General features: G+C 48.7%; 1 protein-coding gene and 1 long non-coding RNA gene across 2 annotated transcripts; one reads left to right on the top strand and one right to left on the bottom strand.

Moving 5' to 3' along the window:
* The first annotated feature begins 1,628 nt into the window (after window positions 1–1,628).
* LOC117221063 (uncharacterized) lies at window positions 1,629–17,258 on the top strand. Its single transcript, XM_033471688.2, has 6 exons — window positions 1,629–2,340; window positions 11,967–12,172; window positions 12,485–12,620; window positions 12,784–12,917; window positions 14,466–14,733; window positions 15,005–17,258. Exons 1-6 carry the CDS (start codon window positions 2,244–2,246, stop codon window positions 15,076–15,078), a joined length of 915 nt encoding a protein of 304 aa, XP_033327579.1. The 5' UTR covers window positions 1,629–2,243; the 3' UTR covers window positions 15,079–17,258.
* On the bottom strand, window positions 8,712–16,407 carry LOC117221065 (uncharacterized). Its single transcript, XR_013033540.1, has 4 exons — window positions 16,269–16,407; window positions 10,928–15,102; window positions 10,308–10,686; window positions 8,712–10,242 (listed from the first exon to the last, which is right to left on the bottom strand). It is a non-coding gene; the product is annotated as an uncharacterized LOC117221065 (long non-coding RNA).
* Window positions 17,259–17,655: the final 397 nt, after the last annotated feature.

Below are 17,655 nucleotides of genomic sequence, written 5' to 3'. Positions count from 1 at the left end.
GGCGCCATTGGCAGTCGGGTTTTGGTCCAAACAACATCCAAGGATCCAAAGTTAGGTTCATTTTCTTCTCTCTTCCTTTTCTCTTCCTCTTCCTTTCTCCTTCCTTTTCTCTGTGTCTCATTTGTATGTAATTCTATGTAAATATTAGCATGTTATTTGCATGCTAATAACCCAGTCAGGGAGTTCGGTAGCATGATAAAAAAGAAGAGAGTCCAAAATTAGGTCTGATTCCATGTTAGGCCTGGGTCTAAGCTAGGACGCCATTGGCAGTTGAGTTTTGGTCCAAACAACATCGGAGGATCCAAAATTAAGTTCATTTCCTTCTCTCTTCCTTTTCTCTGTGTCTCATTTATACGTAATTCTATGTAAATATTAGCATGTTATTTGCACGCTAATAACCCAGTCAGTGAGTTCAGTAGCGTGATAATAAAGAAGAGAATCCAAAATTAGGTCTGATTCCATGTTAGTCCCGGGTCTAAGCTAGGACGCCATTGGCAGTTGAGTTTTGGTCCAAACAACATCGGGGGATCCAAAATTAGGTTCATTTCCTTCTCTCTTCGTTTTCTCTTTCTCTTCCTTCCCCTTCTTCCTCTTCTCTGTGTCTCATTTATATGTAACTCTATGTAAATATTTGCATGTTATTTGCATGCTAATGACCCAGTCAGAGGTTCGGTAGCGTGATAAAAAAGAAGAGAGTCCAAAATTAGGTCTGGTTCCATGTTAGGTCGGGGATCAATGTTAGTCCTGCACCTAAAGTTAGATCCTGATCGAAGGACCTAGGACCGAGGTGAAAATTGAACTGAAGTCCAGGCTAGGTCTGGGCCCAAGCCAATTCATAGTGCCAAAATCAGGATTCCGACCTAGACTCGAGTTCAAAGATAGGCTCCGGACCTAGAGTTCGTTCTGGGTCCAAAGTGAATCGCGAGCCTAGGCTGGGCCTGTGTTCAAAGTTGGAGCCGCGGTCCTGTCCGGGCGCGAGGTAATGTCGGCATCAGCCAAGTCAAGCAATAAAGCGCCATAAGGCTGTTTGCAATTGGCGCCTGTAAGTGGCAGCTCCCGCTGAACAGGGAGCGGACAAAGCTAGGAACAAGCATCACGTTCCGGGATTGTTATGCAGGGAGGGTTGATGCCGGCCGAAACCGAAAGGAAACACGGCGGTCTCGTCGGAAAAATCCGCATAATTCCTGGCGGAAGAGCGTCTCTTCCCGGTATCCTAAGAGTAGGAGGTCGTGGCGGGAGCGTAGCGTATTTCCCCCAATTTCGTTAGCGCCTACACGCGCACCGGGGCACACGTACGGCAGGGGTTCCGGCGGGCGGAGAGGGGCCAGCGAGGGAACGAGCGAGCGAAGTAGCAAGCCGGCAGTCAGGCAACGCATCGAAAAGAGGTTCGCCGCGCAGGGGCAGGGAGCGAGATGGAGAATTTTGCAGCGATCATCGACTTGGAGAACAGCGCAGTCGCCCAGGAACCGACTCGAAATCGTTCCGTCCTGCTCGGTTCTCTGGTTTCTCTTCGTGGTGCCGTCCTCGTCGCTGCCGCTATGCTCCCGGCTGCTCCTCCACCCTTCTCCCGCCCGTTGCCATTCCCCTCTACCACAGGCTACCACCACCATCGGTGCTCTACCACCACGACGAACAACGTAGCATCAGTGGTAGCAGCAGCAGCAGCAGCAGCAGCAGCAGCAGCCGCGGCAGCAGCAGCAGCAGCAGCAGCAGCAGCAGCAGCACTAGCTACAACACCAGCAACTACACTATCAGCAGCAACACACCGGCGCCTCTTGTTCCGGCTGGTGTGTGCCGCAGTAGCGGCCGCCGCTTCTCTGGCCGAGTATAGATTTTCAATTAGTGCAACCCGAAGGAACGTGGATAACGATGTGCCGGGGTGACGACACCTGCTGACCACCTCGAAGGTCGCCGTCCGCGCGGGTCGTCCTTCCTCCGTCGTCGGTTGTCAGTGCGTCCGAACGATCCTCGGAGTTTTCGCAGAGACCGTCGCACTCGCCGTCGCCTCCGCGGGGGGAGGGGTCCTCGGGGACACAGACGGACATAGAGAGAGAGAAAGAGAAAGATAGAGCGAGAGAGAGAGAAAGAGATCGATCCCTCGTTCCTCGTCGTGTGCGTGAACAGTGTGCTACCGTAGCTCCGCTAGCTCGTCCGAACACCATGGTTGACCAGTGACACCGTTCACCGCTGCGAACAGGATACCCCGGTGGGAGAGATACCCCGTCACCCGTCGTCCATGGTGGATGGCCGAAGGATCAGCGAGGATGGCGCAGCTCCGGACGATACACAGGACCCTGCTGTCCAGGCTGGCGGCACTCTACGTGCTCATGCTGCACTCAGGTGGGTCTACCAACCGATTACAAGATCGTCTTCGGTGGTGAAAGCTTCAGCATTTAGGGAATCCTGAACGGTTTCGGCTGTCGGTGGCCCGCGAATGGTGCGCGAACGTCCCCTTTCGCCAGTTGTTCCTCGATCCTCCGACCTCCTGGTAGATGGTGCTCGCGAATTCCAGGCCTCGGCGATTGCACCTAGCTTCCTTTGACGCTGTCAGCCCTAGTGAGCCTACGCACTCTAGGAATCCGTCGAGGACTAGAATGCTTGGCCTAGGTCTTGACTAGACTCGGACTCGACGAGACCAAGGCTTCGACCTTGCTCCGGAGTCTATATTAAGGTACAGCTTTAGGACTCTAGGTTAAGCGCAAGCTCTCAGATTCTAGTCCAGGCTCTAGCCTAGTCAATGACCAGGTTCTAGTACAAGTGCTGGTTCATTCAGCCGAGGCCCTCGTTGATGTCTTAGACCACGTTCTAGCCGGCCGAGTCCTCGAATCAACTCCAACCGTGGCGCCAGGAAAGCCCCGGTTTAAACACTCCCTCGGATTCTATCTCGCGCACTAACTCGCGCTGCTAGAGGTCTCGTAGCAGGCTCCAGCCGAGACACTAAGTCAGGCTCTATCTTAGCCGGCATCTGAGCCTCTAGCTTAGCTCGCGGTGATCTCAGGTGTGGCGAGGATCTTAAGTTCCAGATTCCGCCTTTAAACTTCAACCGGAATCTCAGGCTTTATCCTGAATATCCTCCAAGGAATCCCCCTTTCGAGACTTTGTATAGCCGGACCAATAGTTCCGCTCTCTATCGGCATTGGCCCTGCGGTCGATTGAGCGCTCGCCAGGCGACAAATAAACAATTAACGGGCCACTGTTGCGATAATCGTGGAAACGGCAGCCGTGCCGATCGCTCGGCGATATTCCGGCGCCGATGCACAGAGGGGGGTGGTGGTGGGGGGGAGGAGACGATATACGCGCACGTCCACGCGGCTCGGCTCGACTTGGCGCGTCGTCGCCCGTATTGTTTGGATGTTTGCTCGATCACGATCTACGCGGCCGGGCCGGCCCGTTCGACAATGGCCCCCGTCGTGGCATTTCACCGTCATCGATCTCTGTCCAGGTCCCGTGTAATTTGCTTAATCTCTCCGCGGGCCCCGAGACACCGGGTACACAGAGAGGCGATCCTCCTTCTTCCACGAGGAAATTAGTTCGAAGACTGACGCAATCCACCTCGGGCCCGACCCGACAGCCGCTCGTTTGTTACGCGTATCTGATCTCCGGACTCTTGTCTATCCATCGAACCCGTCGATCGATATTGCCGCCGACAATACACCTGCTCTCTTCCTGGTACACCTGGCGCTGTGGCCTACACCTGAAACAAGTCCGAACGCGCTGAATCGCGGCTCGGAATGCATGTTCCGCGAGTCTCGGTCGAACCGGGCACTGGATGCTCTGGGCCTCGGTCGGCAGATAGGAATGGAACTTTGGGTCTGCGTTAAAGAACAGGGGTCTAAGTTTTGGGTCCGCATTAACCTCTCGACAGTGGACATTTTTGAGGATTTGTGGCAGCCACGGCTGGATCTGTTCAATTTTTATTTGTCATCAAAACCTTTTCGTCGAGAGCAAAGTGACGCCTTTTATTAGTGTCAATATCAACAGTTAATAATTACATACGACGCTACAAAATTAGAACTTAGATGGAACGTTCGTAACACTGGGCCCAGATGGATCTGTCGCCCGCTATCCGAAGATTGAGGTGCAGGGGGTCTAAGTTTGGTCAGCATTAAGGGGCACGATCCAAGTTTGGCCAGGTCATCGACCAGGCTTCGCAGTTAGGTCGAAGCTCGGTCTAGAAATAGTTGCGATACCTTTTCCAGCTCGGAAAAATGATTCGACCTATTTCGAGGGCCGTCATGAGAACTGTTGCCAGCAAGACGGCGGCGCGTCTCCGGGCTGCTGAAGAGCCGCCCCCCCCCCCCGATAATAAGGATCGTTATCGCGCCGGCGATACGATCGTCGCGGACGGGGCCAGCCGTCGGGACAAAGGGAAAACGATTTCCGTCGGTTTTTGCCGGGACGTTCTCGCTGTCAGGCCGCTTTCATCGGCCGGCGTTCAACAAGGGGCGAGCCGGTCGCCCGAGGGACGCGGAGGAAATTAAAATATCAGGATATCGCGCTCGGCGCGCGGTCGGCTCGATGGAAAAGAGGCGGAAGGTCGACGAAAGTTCCCGTCTGGCTTCGAGGACGCCGGGTAATGCGGTAACCAACGGACATTTAGATAGGACCCGGCCTCCGTGGGGGGACAGAAATAGGATTCCCGGGACGCGGAAGTTCTCGAGGATCCCACCGTGAAAGTAGATCGATTACGAGCCGTGAATAAAGCTCTCCTCGGGCTGAACCGTTCCAGCGGCTTCCATCAATTTTTCCGAGTAGCTCACGATTACACTGCCGGGCCGTGGCTAGGTGATCAGCGCTGGATCTGAATTGAAACCAATTCTACGTGCCCGGGTTCGATTCTGGTCAAATGCGGGATCGTTCGCTTGGATCCTTGTCGCGCTGCCGTTGAGATGCTTCGGGTCCGTGTTGGTCACAAATCGAGGATGAATTATGAGGTTCGCGCGGTTTTGAGGTGGGCTCGTTGCCTGGTGTCTAGGCCAGCTTGTGCCAGGTCTGACGCCTCCAGGGTTATTAGAGCAGCGTCCACTGCGAGGATTATTGGTCTTGGATCTTCTACCGCGAATGTTATCGCTGCTAGGAGCACCGACGACGACCCCCATCAGCGGCAGCTCTTTGCCGAGCTAGGATTCGCAGGACCAGGTCCCGTGGAACCACGTAGTAGCTGCGCGAAGTAGTTTTTAGACTCTCGGATCTACATTAAGGACCACAGTTCCCGGGTCCCCTAAGTGCTCCTCTCCCAGTGTTAGGTCCGCCAAGTTATCCCGGGTCCTCTTAACTTAAACAACTGATGGCCGCAAGTGATCCCAGGGCTAATATTGCGCCGAGATTGAATGATCAGCGCTAGATTAGGTCTGACCTACATCCGAATCGGACAATTATGTCTGAGATAAACACGGTAAACAAACAGCCGGCTCGTCGTCAGGTGATTAGCCCGAAGATCGTGTCCCACGAGTAGAACGAAAACCGTTGACCCTATACTTCGAGCGCGAAGACATTGCTATCTAAGTCCGACAGTCTGATTTGTGCGGAGTCACCGAGACTCTCTATTGTAAGTTCAACCAATTGGGGTACTTGCGTTAACGACTTATCGTTGCGTGACGTCACCGGCTGTACGCGGTACGTCCGCGCGAGTCTCTTGGTTCGCGTGACGCGTTTAGGTTTGTAGCAAGAAGCTTCGTAGCTGTCTACGATCGTTCCGTCCATCGACGTTGCAGCGCGGCTCCCCACTCGATAATTGTTCCCGTTTTCTTTTCTTTCGCTATAATTTTGGCAAACGAGCCATTTCTCCGGCCCGGCAAAATTCAATAATGCCGACTGGCGAAAAATACTGCTCAGACATGCGAGCCGGGAATTAACGTGGACGGTCGTGTAACGTTTAATTCACGACACGACGCCTCTGCCAGGCAGCGGCAGACCCCGTTGAAAGTCGCTGACACCAAACACAGCGCGATCTCTCATGGAGAACCGGGCTGTACAGGTGTGCCGCTGTTTTTCTAGACGGCAACGATTTCCCTCGACTTGTCTGACCGTTGCCCGCCACTTCCGCTTAACGCTTCAACAGAGCTCCGCAAACAATGCTCTCCTTCGTCTGATCTGAAATCATTTTCATCGGCTCGGATACGCGATGGAAATTGCTGTCGCCCGGAAATTTATTCCGGGCAGGATGACGCTCTTCTCGACTTGTCTGCACGGTGCCGGCTCTCTCCACTTGGCGAATTCAGCCGTAGAAATGTTGCCGATCGTTTTCCATCCTGCTGTTGTTCGAAAAATAATTTCCCTCGGCCGAGATTAAACGATTATCGACGTTAACAGAATTGGGAAATCTTGCAGTAACATCGCGATATGAATTACAGGCTCCATTTACCTCCGAAAGCTTTCGCCTTTTCGCAGCACGATTTTTTTGTATAAATGCTAGCAGCCTTTGTTAACGTGCCTGACCACCGTCGACTGTTCCCACTCGAAACTCGACCCTCGACTTCAGATTTCTGTTGCGCCCGAACCATAAAAGCTACACGGACCTAGCACGCGCAGAGAAATGCTGCAAGCTCGCCCGAACAAAACGGTATATTTTTATACAGTATCGCAAACAGAGGAGCTGGTTCTAAAAAATGTTCGAACGGGAACGTTCACCGCGAACGCGCGCGGATATTTTTCCGCGTATCGTCGAAATGGAAAATCCGAGAGAAAGTCCGACCGCGCCGCCGTTGCAGAGGAGAGATTTAAGTATTTTTTTCAGCGACGGATCGCTGAATTTCCGCGTGGACGAGCAACGTCGACGATTGAAACGTATAAATGAAGTATCGATTCTGCGAGAGAAGCGCTCGCGGATGGACGTTCCTCCAGCCCCTTGGCTGTTCACGTGAACGTTCATCATTGCCGTGTCTTCCCGGGTTGTCGGGCCGCAGACGGTCGACGTCGCGACGCCGCTCGCACGTGCTCGTGACGGACGCCGACACGGTCGATTTAATTAAAGACAATCGGACGAGGGTTGGATGTGTAGCTGTCGCAACGGGAGGTTAATCAGCGGCCGGAAGTGTGTACCGGATATAAGGCTAGGTCAAAAATCAATTACCATAACTGTGCCAGGGCCGGGTCCCCGTTCGGCATTAATTATTTACGCACGAATTACCGGCGAACACTGCGCGCTCGAATTCTTTGACCTGGCATTTCCGAACCCGTGAAACAGCCCAATAAAACATTCATTTCCTCCTGATTATTATAATTAAGCTGTCAACGGTTTTGATTACGTCCCGCAGAAAATTCGAGAGTTTCGCTCGGCTCGTTTTTCTCTGCTTTTGGCAGCTATTAAAAGAATAAGTAGAAACGGGCGGCCATGGTCGGACGAGTTAAGCGACGTTAGAGAAAAGAAGTTGTTGAATATATTTCGTTGGAATTTCGCCGATACGGAGTTTGTTTACCAGACATTTACATATCAAATAGGAACAGTTTACCATGGTCGGACAAGTTAATGGACATCGCGATATAGGAATTGTTTACTAAACAGACTCGGATTGCTAGATATTTATTTCGGATACAAGTGGAAACGGTCAGGCACGATCAGGCCAGTTTTCATGGATGTCAGAAAATCTGGACAACGGATATCGAGAAACTGTTAAATATTTCGCGTTGAACATTTCTGAAGATATACTCGGACCACCGCCTTTCTATTCTTATATTTCTGTTCTTATCGAGTGAAACAAGCGCCGCATGGTCGGGCAGCCTGAGAGAAAGCAAGTATGTCGACTAGAAAATATTTTGTATTGAATATTAATGGGACGCGGGCTCGGACATCATCCAGAGATTTATTTCACGTACTTATCAAGTGGAATTGATTGATTTTCAAGGGTCAATAAATTCGGGAATATTGAGAGCAAAAGAGAACAGTTCGACGAGAAAAAAGGGCCGGCGTATTTTCGCAAAGCAAATCGACAATCGGTTCAGACTATTCGGGACGGCTCGAAAAATAGATCGAACAATTTTTTCGGCTTCGATGCCCCGATATCGGCTATCGCGGAACCCGTCTGTCTCCACGGGATTTGCGTCCGTGTGTCCACGTGCGGGTTTTTTTTCCTCGGCCCGTAATTGATTGCGAAGGGTTCTGGTTTCGCAATTCCCGCGGCTCGTTTTACAAGCGGCCAAATTTGGTTTTTTTCCTCGGATCGTGTTACGGGATGGAAGGAGCTGTCTCTCTCTCTCTCTTGTTCTTCTTCGCTCCTGTTTCCTCGCGTTTTCCCGGGCAAAGACAAAAATAACAGAACAGCCCGAAAAATACAACGAGATGCCGTCCAGAGTGACCCAGATAAAGCGATCGGGACAAGATGTCGGCCCGTGACCCGAGACGACGCTGTCAAAACCGATCGATGTATTTTTATAGAGACGATTCTCTGCGGTACAGCGACGTCGCTGTCCTCTATACAATCTCTATTCTTCCATTATTTTATGTAGCAGCAGTTCTCGTAAACACGCAATTATCCAACTGCTCGGAATGATCAAATTACCTTTTATTCGAGGAGCGATAAATCCGCGCGGAAAAATCGCACATAAACGTACTTCAAGTACGCGCTGGTGGCGATCGATACAAAAAATTTGCATGCTCTGCGGAGACGCTTGAATTTGCAACATTTTACGAAGTACGTATCACTTTCCCGCTTGATACCCGCTATGTTAGTACGGCCATCTGAAAACGAGTTCAGAATAGTGAAAGCAGAAGCTTTACCCTTTAAAATAAGATAAAGTATATTGTCGTATGATCTTTTTTTACAATGTTGCGACCGCTTGAACATCGGTAATTATTTGTCCTAGATTTCCAGATAAAGTACATGTACCATACCACTCGTCAATTAATTATTAAATGACAAAGAACGTTGATAAAAAACAAGCTTACTAGAATCAAAGTAGAAGCATTACCCTTTAAAATAAGGTAAGGTACATTGTCGTACGATTTTTTTTACAATGTTGCGACCGCTCGAACGTCGGTAATTATTTATCCGAGATTTCCAGATGAAGTACATGGACCGTACCACACGTCAATTAATTATTAAATGATAAAGAACGTTGATAAAAAAACGAGCTTACTGGAATCAAAGTAAAAGCTCGGCTCTTTAAAATGAGCTATAGTACGTCGTCGTACGATTTTTTTCAATCGAGTTACATTAGCTCAAACGTCGATAATTGCACGCTCGAGATTTCTAGATAAAGTACATACACCGTATGGCTCGTCAATTAATTATCAAAAAACGAGCATGATTGTTAAAAAAATGAGCTTACCAGTATCAAAGTAGAAACTTCACCCTTCAAAACAAGCGAAGTTACAGTGCCGTACGATCTTTTTCGCCGATGTTACGTTAGCCGAATTTTTCATCCCTTAACTTCGGTTCGACAAAAAGCGCATGAAAATCGCCGCGTGTCAATTGGCTGTTGTCCGGCGGCCACGAGGACCAATGCAGCGGTCGGTCATCGAGAGAGCTTCATCGGGTTCTCATTGAAACAGGGTCTCGCCGTTGGGGGACGAAACGGCCGGAGCCAAGCGAGGGGTGGAAGTTAATTAAGACCACTCGAAAAAAAAGCGACTGTGGTTCGCGAGTAACGTTTAATGCGGCGGATGCGTGGCGAATAACCGCGACCTAATGGGACGCAGGGCCGTGCGAGGGGGGTGAGGGGATGTACCGGGCAATAGAATCTAAAGGGGATTTCTCTGAGCACGGCTTTGCAGCCCCGCCTCTCCACTTGACGAAGAAAGACCTGGATATCGCTTTCGTAATTTCCCTCGTTGAATCGGGGTGCCCGCGTCCCACCTCCCCCTCTACGGCCCTGAAGAGAAATTCGACGGATCCGATTGGCTCGGTATCGAATTGAAAATCGCTGATTTCCCGGCGATCGTATCGCCGACCGGAAATTTGCTAATTCCGTCCCGCTGACGACGATACAATTTAATTGTTCCCCGTCGTATCCAATAACTTCTCCCCCCTCCTCTTCGCCGTGCTCCGCGTCCCGCCACGCTCGGTCGACTCATGCGGGGGTGGTATTATGAGAAACGCTCTAATTCCGCCCGCGCGGCCTCTCGTCACCAACGTTGCGTATTTCGAGAGCCGAGCCCCGGTAATTTTAAGAAGCTTAAACCGTAAGAGAATCGGCCGACGATCAGCTGCCGATATGTCATCGCTCGATACGTGCGGACTTTAAGACCCAGGATTAGTGGCAGGGACCCGGAAACAGCGCATACGCCAATGTCAAATCGGACAGCTAAAAAGTGGAGCTAATGTAATAAATTTTATCGGAAATAGCGCGGTACAATTAATAATTCATACTATTATATTCTCTCTCTTCTTTGCGTCCCCGGTTGGCTCGCAACCTTGTGAAATTAGCTCGACAGACGGCTGTTTACGCAGCAAGTGGAAGAGCCCAGTGTATGGTCAGACACTACATTGTTGGCGGCTATCTATGGGGTGAGCGATGAACCGGACGGAGGAACTCCTCTGAAAGTTTTGTAGACTGATGTACAGGGGCGAGTAGAATGAGTCAGCACATTCTCGGACAGAGTAGAAGACGCCGCCTTGTAATCAGACTGCTTTAAATCACTTTCAACTTGGCATTGGACAAACATGAGAACTGTCAGAAAATGTGTTCCAGGCAGAATGCTGTACCATTTTCCAAGTTGAGCGGTCCGGTCGGTGGACGTCCGTGTCCCTAACAAAGCGGAACAAGTCGTGCATTTTATCAGACCGCACTCATGCCGAGCTAAATCAAGCTCAGCCTGAGTCAGACAATACGTCATATTCCGTAGCAGAATAAGCCAGAACTTCGCCAGGCAATGCATATTTCATTGCCAGGCCGTTCTGCAGTAGAATAGATCGCGCCACTGTCAGACGATTTATCTCACGAGTCCATCGCGAAGTGGAACAAGTCGGAGTTTGATCAAACAACGCACTTCTCATTTGTCAGACGATTCCGGTGTAGAATAGGTCATGCGATGGTCAGGCAATGCATCTCCCTCGCCTGTTACACAGTGGATTAAGCCGTGCTCTTGTCAGACCATGTATCTACAAACATTGATTTAAGAGAAGCAACCGAGCCAGTGGAGTAGTGTAATATTTGGTCAGACGGTGCATATGCAGAACGGTCTGCAAGGGATTAGGAAACCTGGTCAGACAATGTGCATTCAAAATATTCATGCAGTGGAATGGTACATTGTCTGACCAGACACTGTACCATTAATCATGTAGGAAGATATTACAGTGCCTGGTCAGACAATGTGCATTCAAAATATTCATGCAGTGGAATGGTACATTGTCTGACCAGACACTGTACCATTAATCGTGTAGGGAGATATTACAGTGCCTGGTCGGACAATGTGCATTCAAAATATTCATGCAGTGGAATGGTACATTGTCTGACCAGACACGGTACCATTAATCGTGTAGGAGAAGATATTACAGTGCCTGGTCAGACAATGTGCATTCAAAATATTCACGCAGTGGAATGGTACAGCGTCTGGTCAGACAATGTACGTTACAAATAATCGTGTAGGAAGATATTACAGTGCCTGGCCAGACAATGTGCATTCAAAATGTTCACGCAATGGAATGGTACTGTGTCTGGTCAGACAATGTACGTTATAAATAATTATTCAGAAAAATATTACAGTGCCTGGTCGGGCAATGTGCATTACAATAACTCCTTGCAGTAGAGTAATGCTGTAACTGGTCAGACAATGTATGTTAAAAATGTATCACTATTGGAATCAATCAGTGCATGATCGGACAATACGCGTTGCAAAAAGATCATACAGTAGAATAGGAGTGCATCTGGTCAGGCAATGTATACTGCAAACATTCCTGCAGTAGAATAGCACAGTGCCTGGTCGGACGGTGTAATTTAAGTGAAGTAGTACATTGTGTGGTCGGACAAGTCTCTGTATTGAAACAGATAGATCTGTAGCAATTTACTGAAACGCTTCCTAATCGCAGGCGTGGTGGCCCTTCGAATGACGGCCCTGCAGATCCCGCAGCACGTGGTGCTGAATGAAACGGTCCGGATGCAGTGTAACTTCAACCTGGACGACGAGAAACTCTACTCCGTGAAATGGTACAAAGATGGCCACGAGTTTTACCGTTTCGTGCCCCAGGACAACCCAAGGGTGCAGACGTTTCTGGTGCCAGGGGTGAATGTAAACGTGAGTCCTGCATTTTTACACTGCAACACCTTTTATTTATCATCTTGTCAAGAGCAAGCTAAAGTTAATTTATTATTATTTTATTTGGCGCTGAAAGAAAAATACGAAGCTGTTATTATTAATTTTAATTGCTACTAAATAAATTATTATTATAATCAATTTATCTAATTTATTATTTAATTATATTGAATTATTATTATAATTTGATCTGTTGCTAAAAAAATTGGTGTGCTTATTACAATATTATTTACTGTTGAATAAATTTTATGGAATCGATTGTACTTGAGTGTTGAGGAGTCCCTTGGCTTTCAGACGGACAACTCCACGGAGAAATCGGTGGTGCTGAAGAACGTGAACCTAACCAGCTCGGGGAGGTATCGTTGCGAGGTGTCAGCGGAGGCTCCGGCGTTCCAAACGGTCTCGGATCACGCGGACATGACGGTCGTCGGTGAGCGAAACTTCACCGCAGAAATATTTGCACGTTAGGGGACGAACGATAGGGGAAGCCACCATTTCAATCTCTCTCTCTCTCTTTCTCGAGTGGCTGGTAGCTTCTCGTTCTCGATGGGGGAACGGTTTGATGAGAACGGGAAAATGTCATTTTCTTGCAGTGCTGCCTGACGAGGGGCCACGGATAACCGGCGGACGTTCGCGCTACCAAGTTGGGGAGGTTGTTCGTATGAACTGCACGTCCGCACCCTCGAAACCCGCTGCCCTGTTGACTTGGTTCATCAACGGCGACCCGGTAAGCACCCAACAATATGTACGCAAATGCCACTTCGGCGTTCGCTCCCCTGCATGCAGATCGACGCTCGCCCGCGACTTCTACTATCAATTATCTCGGCCAGGTAAACACGTGCTTCTCTTTACGTCACTTGCGAATCTGTAAAAAGATCCTAGAAAAATTGTGAAAGATCCTGGGAGGCCTGGTGAGGTCCAGCAAAGTTCTGGTTAATTTTGGGAGGCCCTGAAAGATCACAGAAGATCCTGGGAGGATTAGAAAAATTGTTGATATGAACTTAGAGAGTACTGCATAATTTTAGAAGACCTTGGAAGAAATTCTTGGAGACCTTAGAGGATCCTAAAAAATTTACGGAGACTTTGAAGGGTCTTAAAAAATTCTCGAAGACCTTGTAGCGTCTTGGAACGTTCTATAAAATCCTGGAAGGAACAGGAGTAATTCTAGGAGATCTTGAAGGGTCCTAAAAAATTTTAGATAGGTTTGAAGGACTTTGAGAAATTCTAAACGACCTGACAGGTCCTGGAAAATTCCAGAAAACCTTGAAAAGACTATGAATAATTGTGGAAAACCTTGGATAAAATTCTAGAAGAACCCGGAGTGTCCTGGAAGGACCAGAAAAATTGTTTATGAACTTAGAGGGTCCTGCATTATTTTAGAAGACCTTGGAAGAAATTCCTGGGAACATTAGAGAGTCCTAAAAAATTCTCGGAGATCTTGAAGAGTCTTAAAAAATTCTTTAAGACCTTGGAGTGTCTTGGACAGTTCTAGTTGACGTTGGAAGGTCCTGGAAAATGTTATATGACCTTGGAAAGTCCGGAGAAGCTTTGTTATTAATAGTATACGACAACTGGGGATCAGTGCGATGATTATCAGGTCCTGACAGGCACCGATAAATCCTGAGCAGTCCTGGGAACCTTAAAAGACCTCGGTGAGTCTTAAAGACCTTTCAACTTCCCCAAAAAGTCCAGAATAGCGTGGAGGAAAGTCCTGAAGGGGAAAAATCTTGCTGTGGCTGTAATCTCGGCCGATCTAGGTCTTTTATCATCGTCGATCCTTCAAAAGAATCTACCGCACATCCGGCGCACAAAAAGCACTAGGAAGAGGGCAGAAGAGGATCGCGTTTGGTCCAAGGGAAACAATTTCCATTCGTTTAGCCAATTGCGACGGTAAACGACAGATCCAGTGAAGCTCTGTCTTGAAAAAGAAGGCAGACAAAGGTCGCCGAGCTGAAAGGGCTCGCTTGACAAAGTGCGCTTTAATCACGTTTCAGCCGGCATTGCAATCAAACACCCCTGGCCGCGAATCCGCTGCCGCCTGGGCAATTGTTCTCTCTCTCTCTCTCCCTCTCTCTATTTCTCTCTATCTCCCTCTCTCTCTCTTTCTCTCTCTCCCTCTCTCTCTCTCTCCCTCTCTCTCTCTCTCTCTCTCTCTCTCTCTCTCTCTCTCTCTCTCTCTCTCTCTCTCTCTCTTGATCCTCGACGAACGTAGAAAAGTGCGGGGAGGCGTTTCGCGGGCGATTATTATGGGGAAAACAATCGTGGCTGTTTTCAGGCTGATACCCAGTACCTGAAGGGGCCGCACATAACCGCGGTGGACGAGAAGGGCCTGGAGACCGCGGTATTGGGCTTGGAGTTCCGTGTCGCCAACAAACACTTCAAGCGGGGCGACATGAAGCTAAAGTGCTTGGCGACAATAGCGACCGTCTACTTGCAGAGCAACGAGGAGAGCGTGGAGGGGGACGAGAGGATCCTGAAAGCACCTGTAATGGAGAGCCGCGAGACCAGGGCGCAGAGCCATACTCGCAACGACTTAACCAACGGTTAGTTCCTCCGTAGCTGTCTTTACCGAGGCCGGCCAAATTTTCTCGAACGTACATGCTCGGACAAAATTGATCTCCGCCGCGGAATTGATCTCCGTTCGTTTCTGGTGCCCAAGGTCACGCGAAGTTTCGCCATAACAAGTGTCTAGAATCCTGTAGTCTAGCACGCAGATGCAACGACTGCGAATTCGTTCTTGCCTGTTGAAACGTAGTCACACATTTCCGACAATCCTCGTATATTTCTGGTGTCTGAAATCGTTCCGATCCGCAGGAAGCAGAACGCCAACGTCGCCGACCTCGATGCTGATCATGGCCCCGATCACCTGGCTGGTTCTCGGCCGATAATAACACATTTTTCCACGTCGCTTCCTACGAGTGTAAGACGAGTACATTAGGAGAATCTCGTTCCCATCGTATCTAAATACCTAACAGTTAAGCCGCGTAATCATAATTAAATATCATATCGATAAAGAATGAGAAGAAGATGAAAAAAGATAAGAAGGCGAAAGAAGAGATGAGAAAAGAGAAATGGTAAGGCTGGCCATCATCGTCCGCGTACAAACACATTGGCGGGTCCAGCGAACCGGTTCCCGGACACGTCTTCTCGCGCATCGTTCGTTTCCGCCACGGGACAATGACACTTTTTTACTGTTTTTACCATCGAGGACCGACGGCAGTGCCAAACGAAAGCTCCGCGGCCTGATCAAGAACCATATTTCCGGAGTGTCCGCGTGTCGGGCACGGCCCTCGGTTGGCGGACCATTTTTTATCAATTTTTCACTCGATATATTTTCCGATCGAACGAACTTGATTTTCCTGCCAAAATTGATTCTCGCGATCCGCATTCGATTCGATATAAACGGTTGATTTGACTACTGCGGGTGATTTTAGCGACAGCGACCCCGACAGCCGACGCGTCGGAAAAACCATAAGCGGGGGAGAAAGTGCCGCGGAGTTCGGACTACACGCTGCCGCCGGTCCGTTAAGGGGGGGAAAGTACCGTCAACTGTTTTCGCGGTCCTCGTTTCACCAGACGGGAACGCAACATTCGTGGATCCGCCATTGCCATTAAACCAAAGTATGTTCTAGGCTCTAAATGTATTCTCGCGTGAAGAAGGAGGGTCTCGTTTCAAACATATCCGTGGAATAAACCGGGAGAGAAAAAGAACGACGACGAGCCGATAAGGGTGAAAGGGAGCGTAGAGAAGGAGCATGAGTCCGTTACTTCGTGCGTGTCTACGTTAAGTCGTCCGAAATACGTCGTTCTAGCAGAGAAATCGCACAACGTTATTCTTACTTTCCCAGATATTATTTTTTACTCGGAGATAGTCAAAATATAACTGACCGAAGGGAACCGCATTGTCGACGCTCGACGTACAGTCGGTCGCAGCATTGTGAAATTCACGTACCTAAAGAGAAACTGAAGATTTTTGTACGTCAAATAAGTCGTTTGAAAAATGAATACGAAAATGGTGACAAATAAATTGGAAACGTTAAATTGCTTAACTTAATTCTAGTTAAATAACTTGAATTACTTGACAATGTATAACCAGAAGTTTATAGTTGCGGTGTAACAAAGTTGCATAGGCTCGATGCTTAAGGAAATCTTTGATCCTAAGGACTTTGAACATCTGTAGACTTCTGGGGCCGACTGCGCGTACTGATATTCCTCGGTACATGTTTCGTTGGCATAATTTTCGAGGCAGGAGAGGCTGCATGTTCTTTCTCGTTACAACGAGTCCGGTTCCGTCTTGATTTCCCTACTGTACATGATCGCGCGTTCGAATTTCCCGCGCGAAACAGTTCGCCCACTCTCGCTTGAGCAGGAATTGAACGAAATTACCGGGAGAACGGGAGTAAATTGTTTCCGAGGTGAGAATTGAATTGAGGGTGTTGCATGGTTGTGTCGCTGTTTCGAGGAAACAAATTGTCTTCGCTTTCCGTCTCGGTGCGTATCGCTGTGCGGATTCTTGACCGTTAGTAAAATGGCGGGAAACTCGTTTCGTTTTGTACCGATCCCTCTTGCGAGATTGCCACGCGCGTCACAAAGCTGCGCACAACGTTGCGGAACGAAATTCAGACTCGAACGAAACGCACACTGTAAAAATGGCGGTTATTTATTGTCCCAAGAGTTGTTGCTTGTCGTCTTGTTTATCGTCTTCCCGCGCGTGACAATGCGGCAAGAGTGCATTCCGGTCGCTTATTGTTGACAATACCGTTGCTTATTGCTGGAATTTTATTCGTTGCTTGTTTACACTGTTGCCGTTGTTCCGTTTCTTCTTCGACTACACTTCGACGTGGTGCTGCAATCGAATTGTGCGAAGGAAAGGAAACCGCGAGAGGCAGGGAGGAAGAGCAGAATTAATTGCGCACGCAACAACGTTCACCAACGTTCGGATCGAATACCGGAAATCTGTTTCTCCCATAGATATAGATATCCCGATACTTGTGTCACGTGAGCGTTTTTTGCGAATTTGTAAATATGTACATAATTTTCATCGTTATTAAAATTCACTATTATAATATACGCCTTCTTGTCTTCTCCTTCGTCCTTTTCCCTCTGACGACGAGTCGGTCCACTTGGAGCGACTATGGAAATTTTTTTCTGCTGAAAGAACGGGGTTCCAGAAAAATTTACAATATGACTTTTTTTTACGAGCCATGATGAACATTTATGTATTTTCCTTTTTTTACTACTGGCATTTTTTAAGAACTTATGAAGGTTTGAAGTAACGGTGATGGACCTTTAAGTCCAGCTTGGCGCGTTACTGCCCGCCATATTGTTGTTCCTCAACTGTTAACAGTAAATTGGAACTGACGTAGCTATGAATGAAAATATAAATTGTATGAAATATTGGCGAATCAATACTATACAATTAAAAAACAGTACAACCGTTGTTTATGGCCTCATTCAGCTAACTT

Source organism: Megalopta genalis, chromosome 5, assembly GCF_051020955.1.
Source record: "Megalopta genalis isolate 19385.01 chromosome 5, iyMegGena1_principal, whole genome shotgun sequence".
Lineage (NCBI taxonomy): Eukaryota > Metazoa > Arthropoda > Insecta > Hymenoptera > Halictidae > Megalopta > Megalopta genalis.
The sequence above is the reverse complement of the archived record's forward strand: the minus strand, read 5'-3'. Positions and strand labels throughout refer to the sequence as shown.

What these genes read in the sequence shown, in the direction of transcription:
- LOC117221063 (XM_033471688.2), top strand. Translation starts at nt 2,244, where the DNA reads ATGGCCGAAGGATCAGCGAGGATGGCGCAGCTCCGGACGATACACAGG. An exon ending in CGTGCTCATGCTGCACTCAG is followed by an intron (nt 2,341 to 11,966) that starts GTGGGTCTACCA and finishes TCCTAATCGCAG; the next exon opens with GCGTGGTGGCCCTTCGAATG. An exon ending in CGCGGACATGACGGTCGTCG is followed by an intron (nt 12,621 to 12,783) that starts GTGAGCGAAACT and finishes ATTTTCTTGCAG; the next exon opens with TGCTGCCTGACGAGGGGCCA.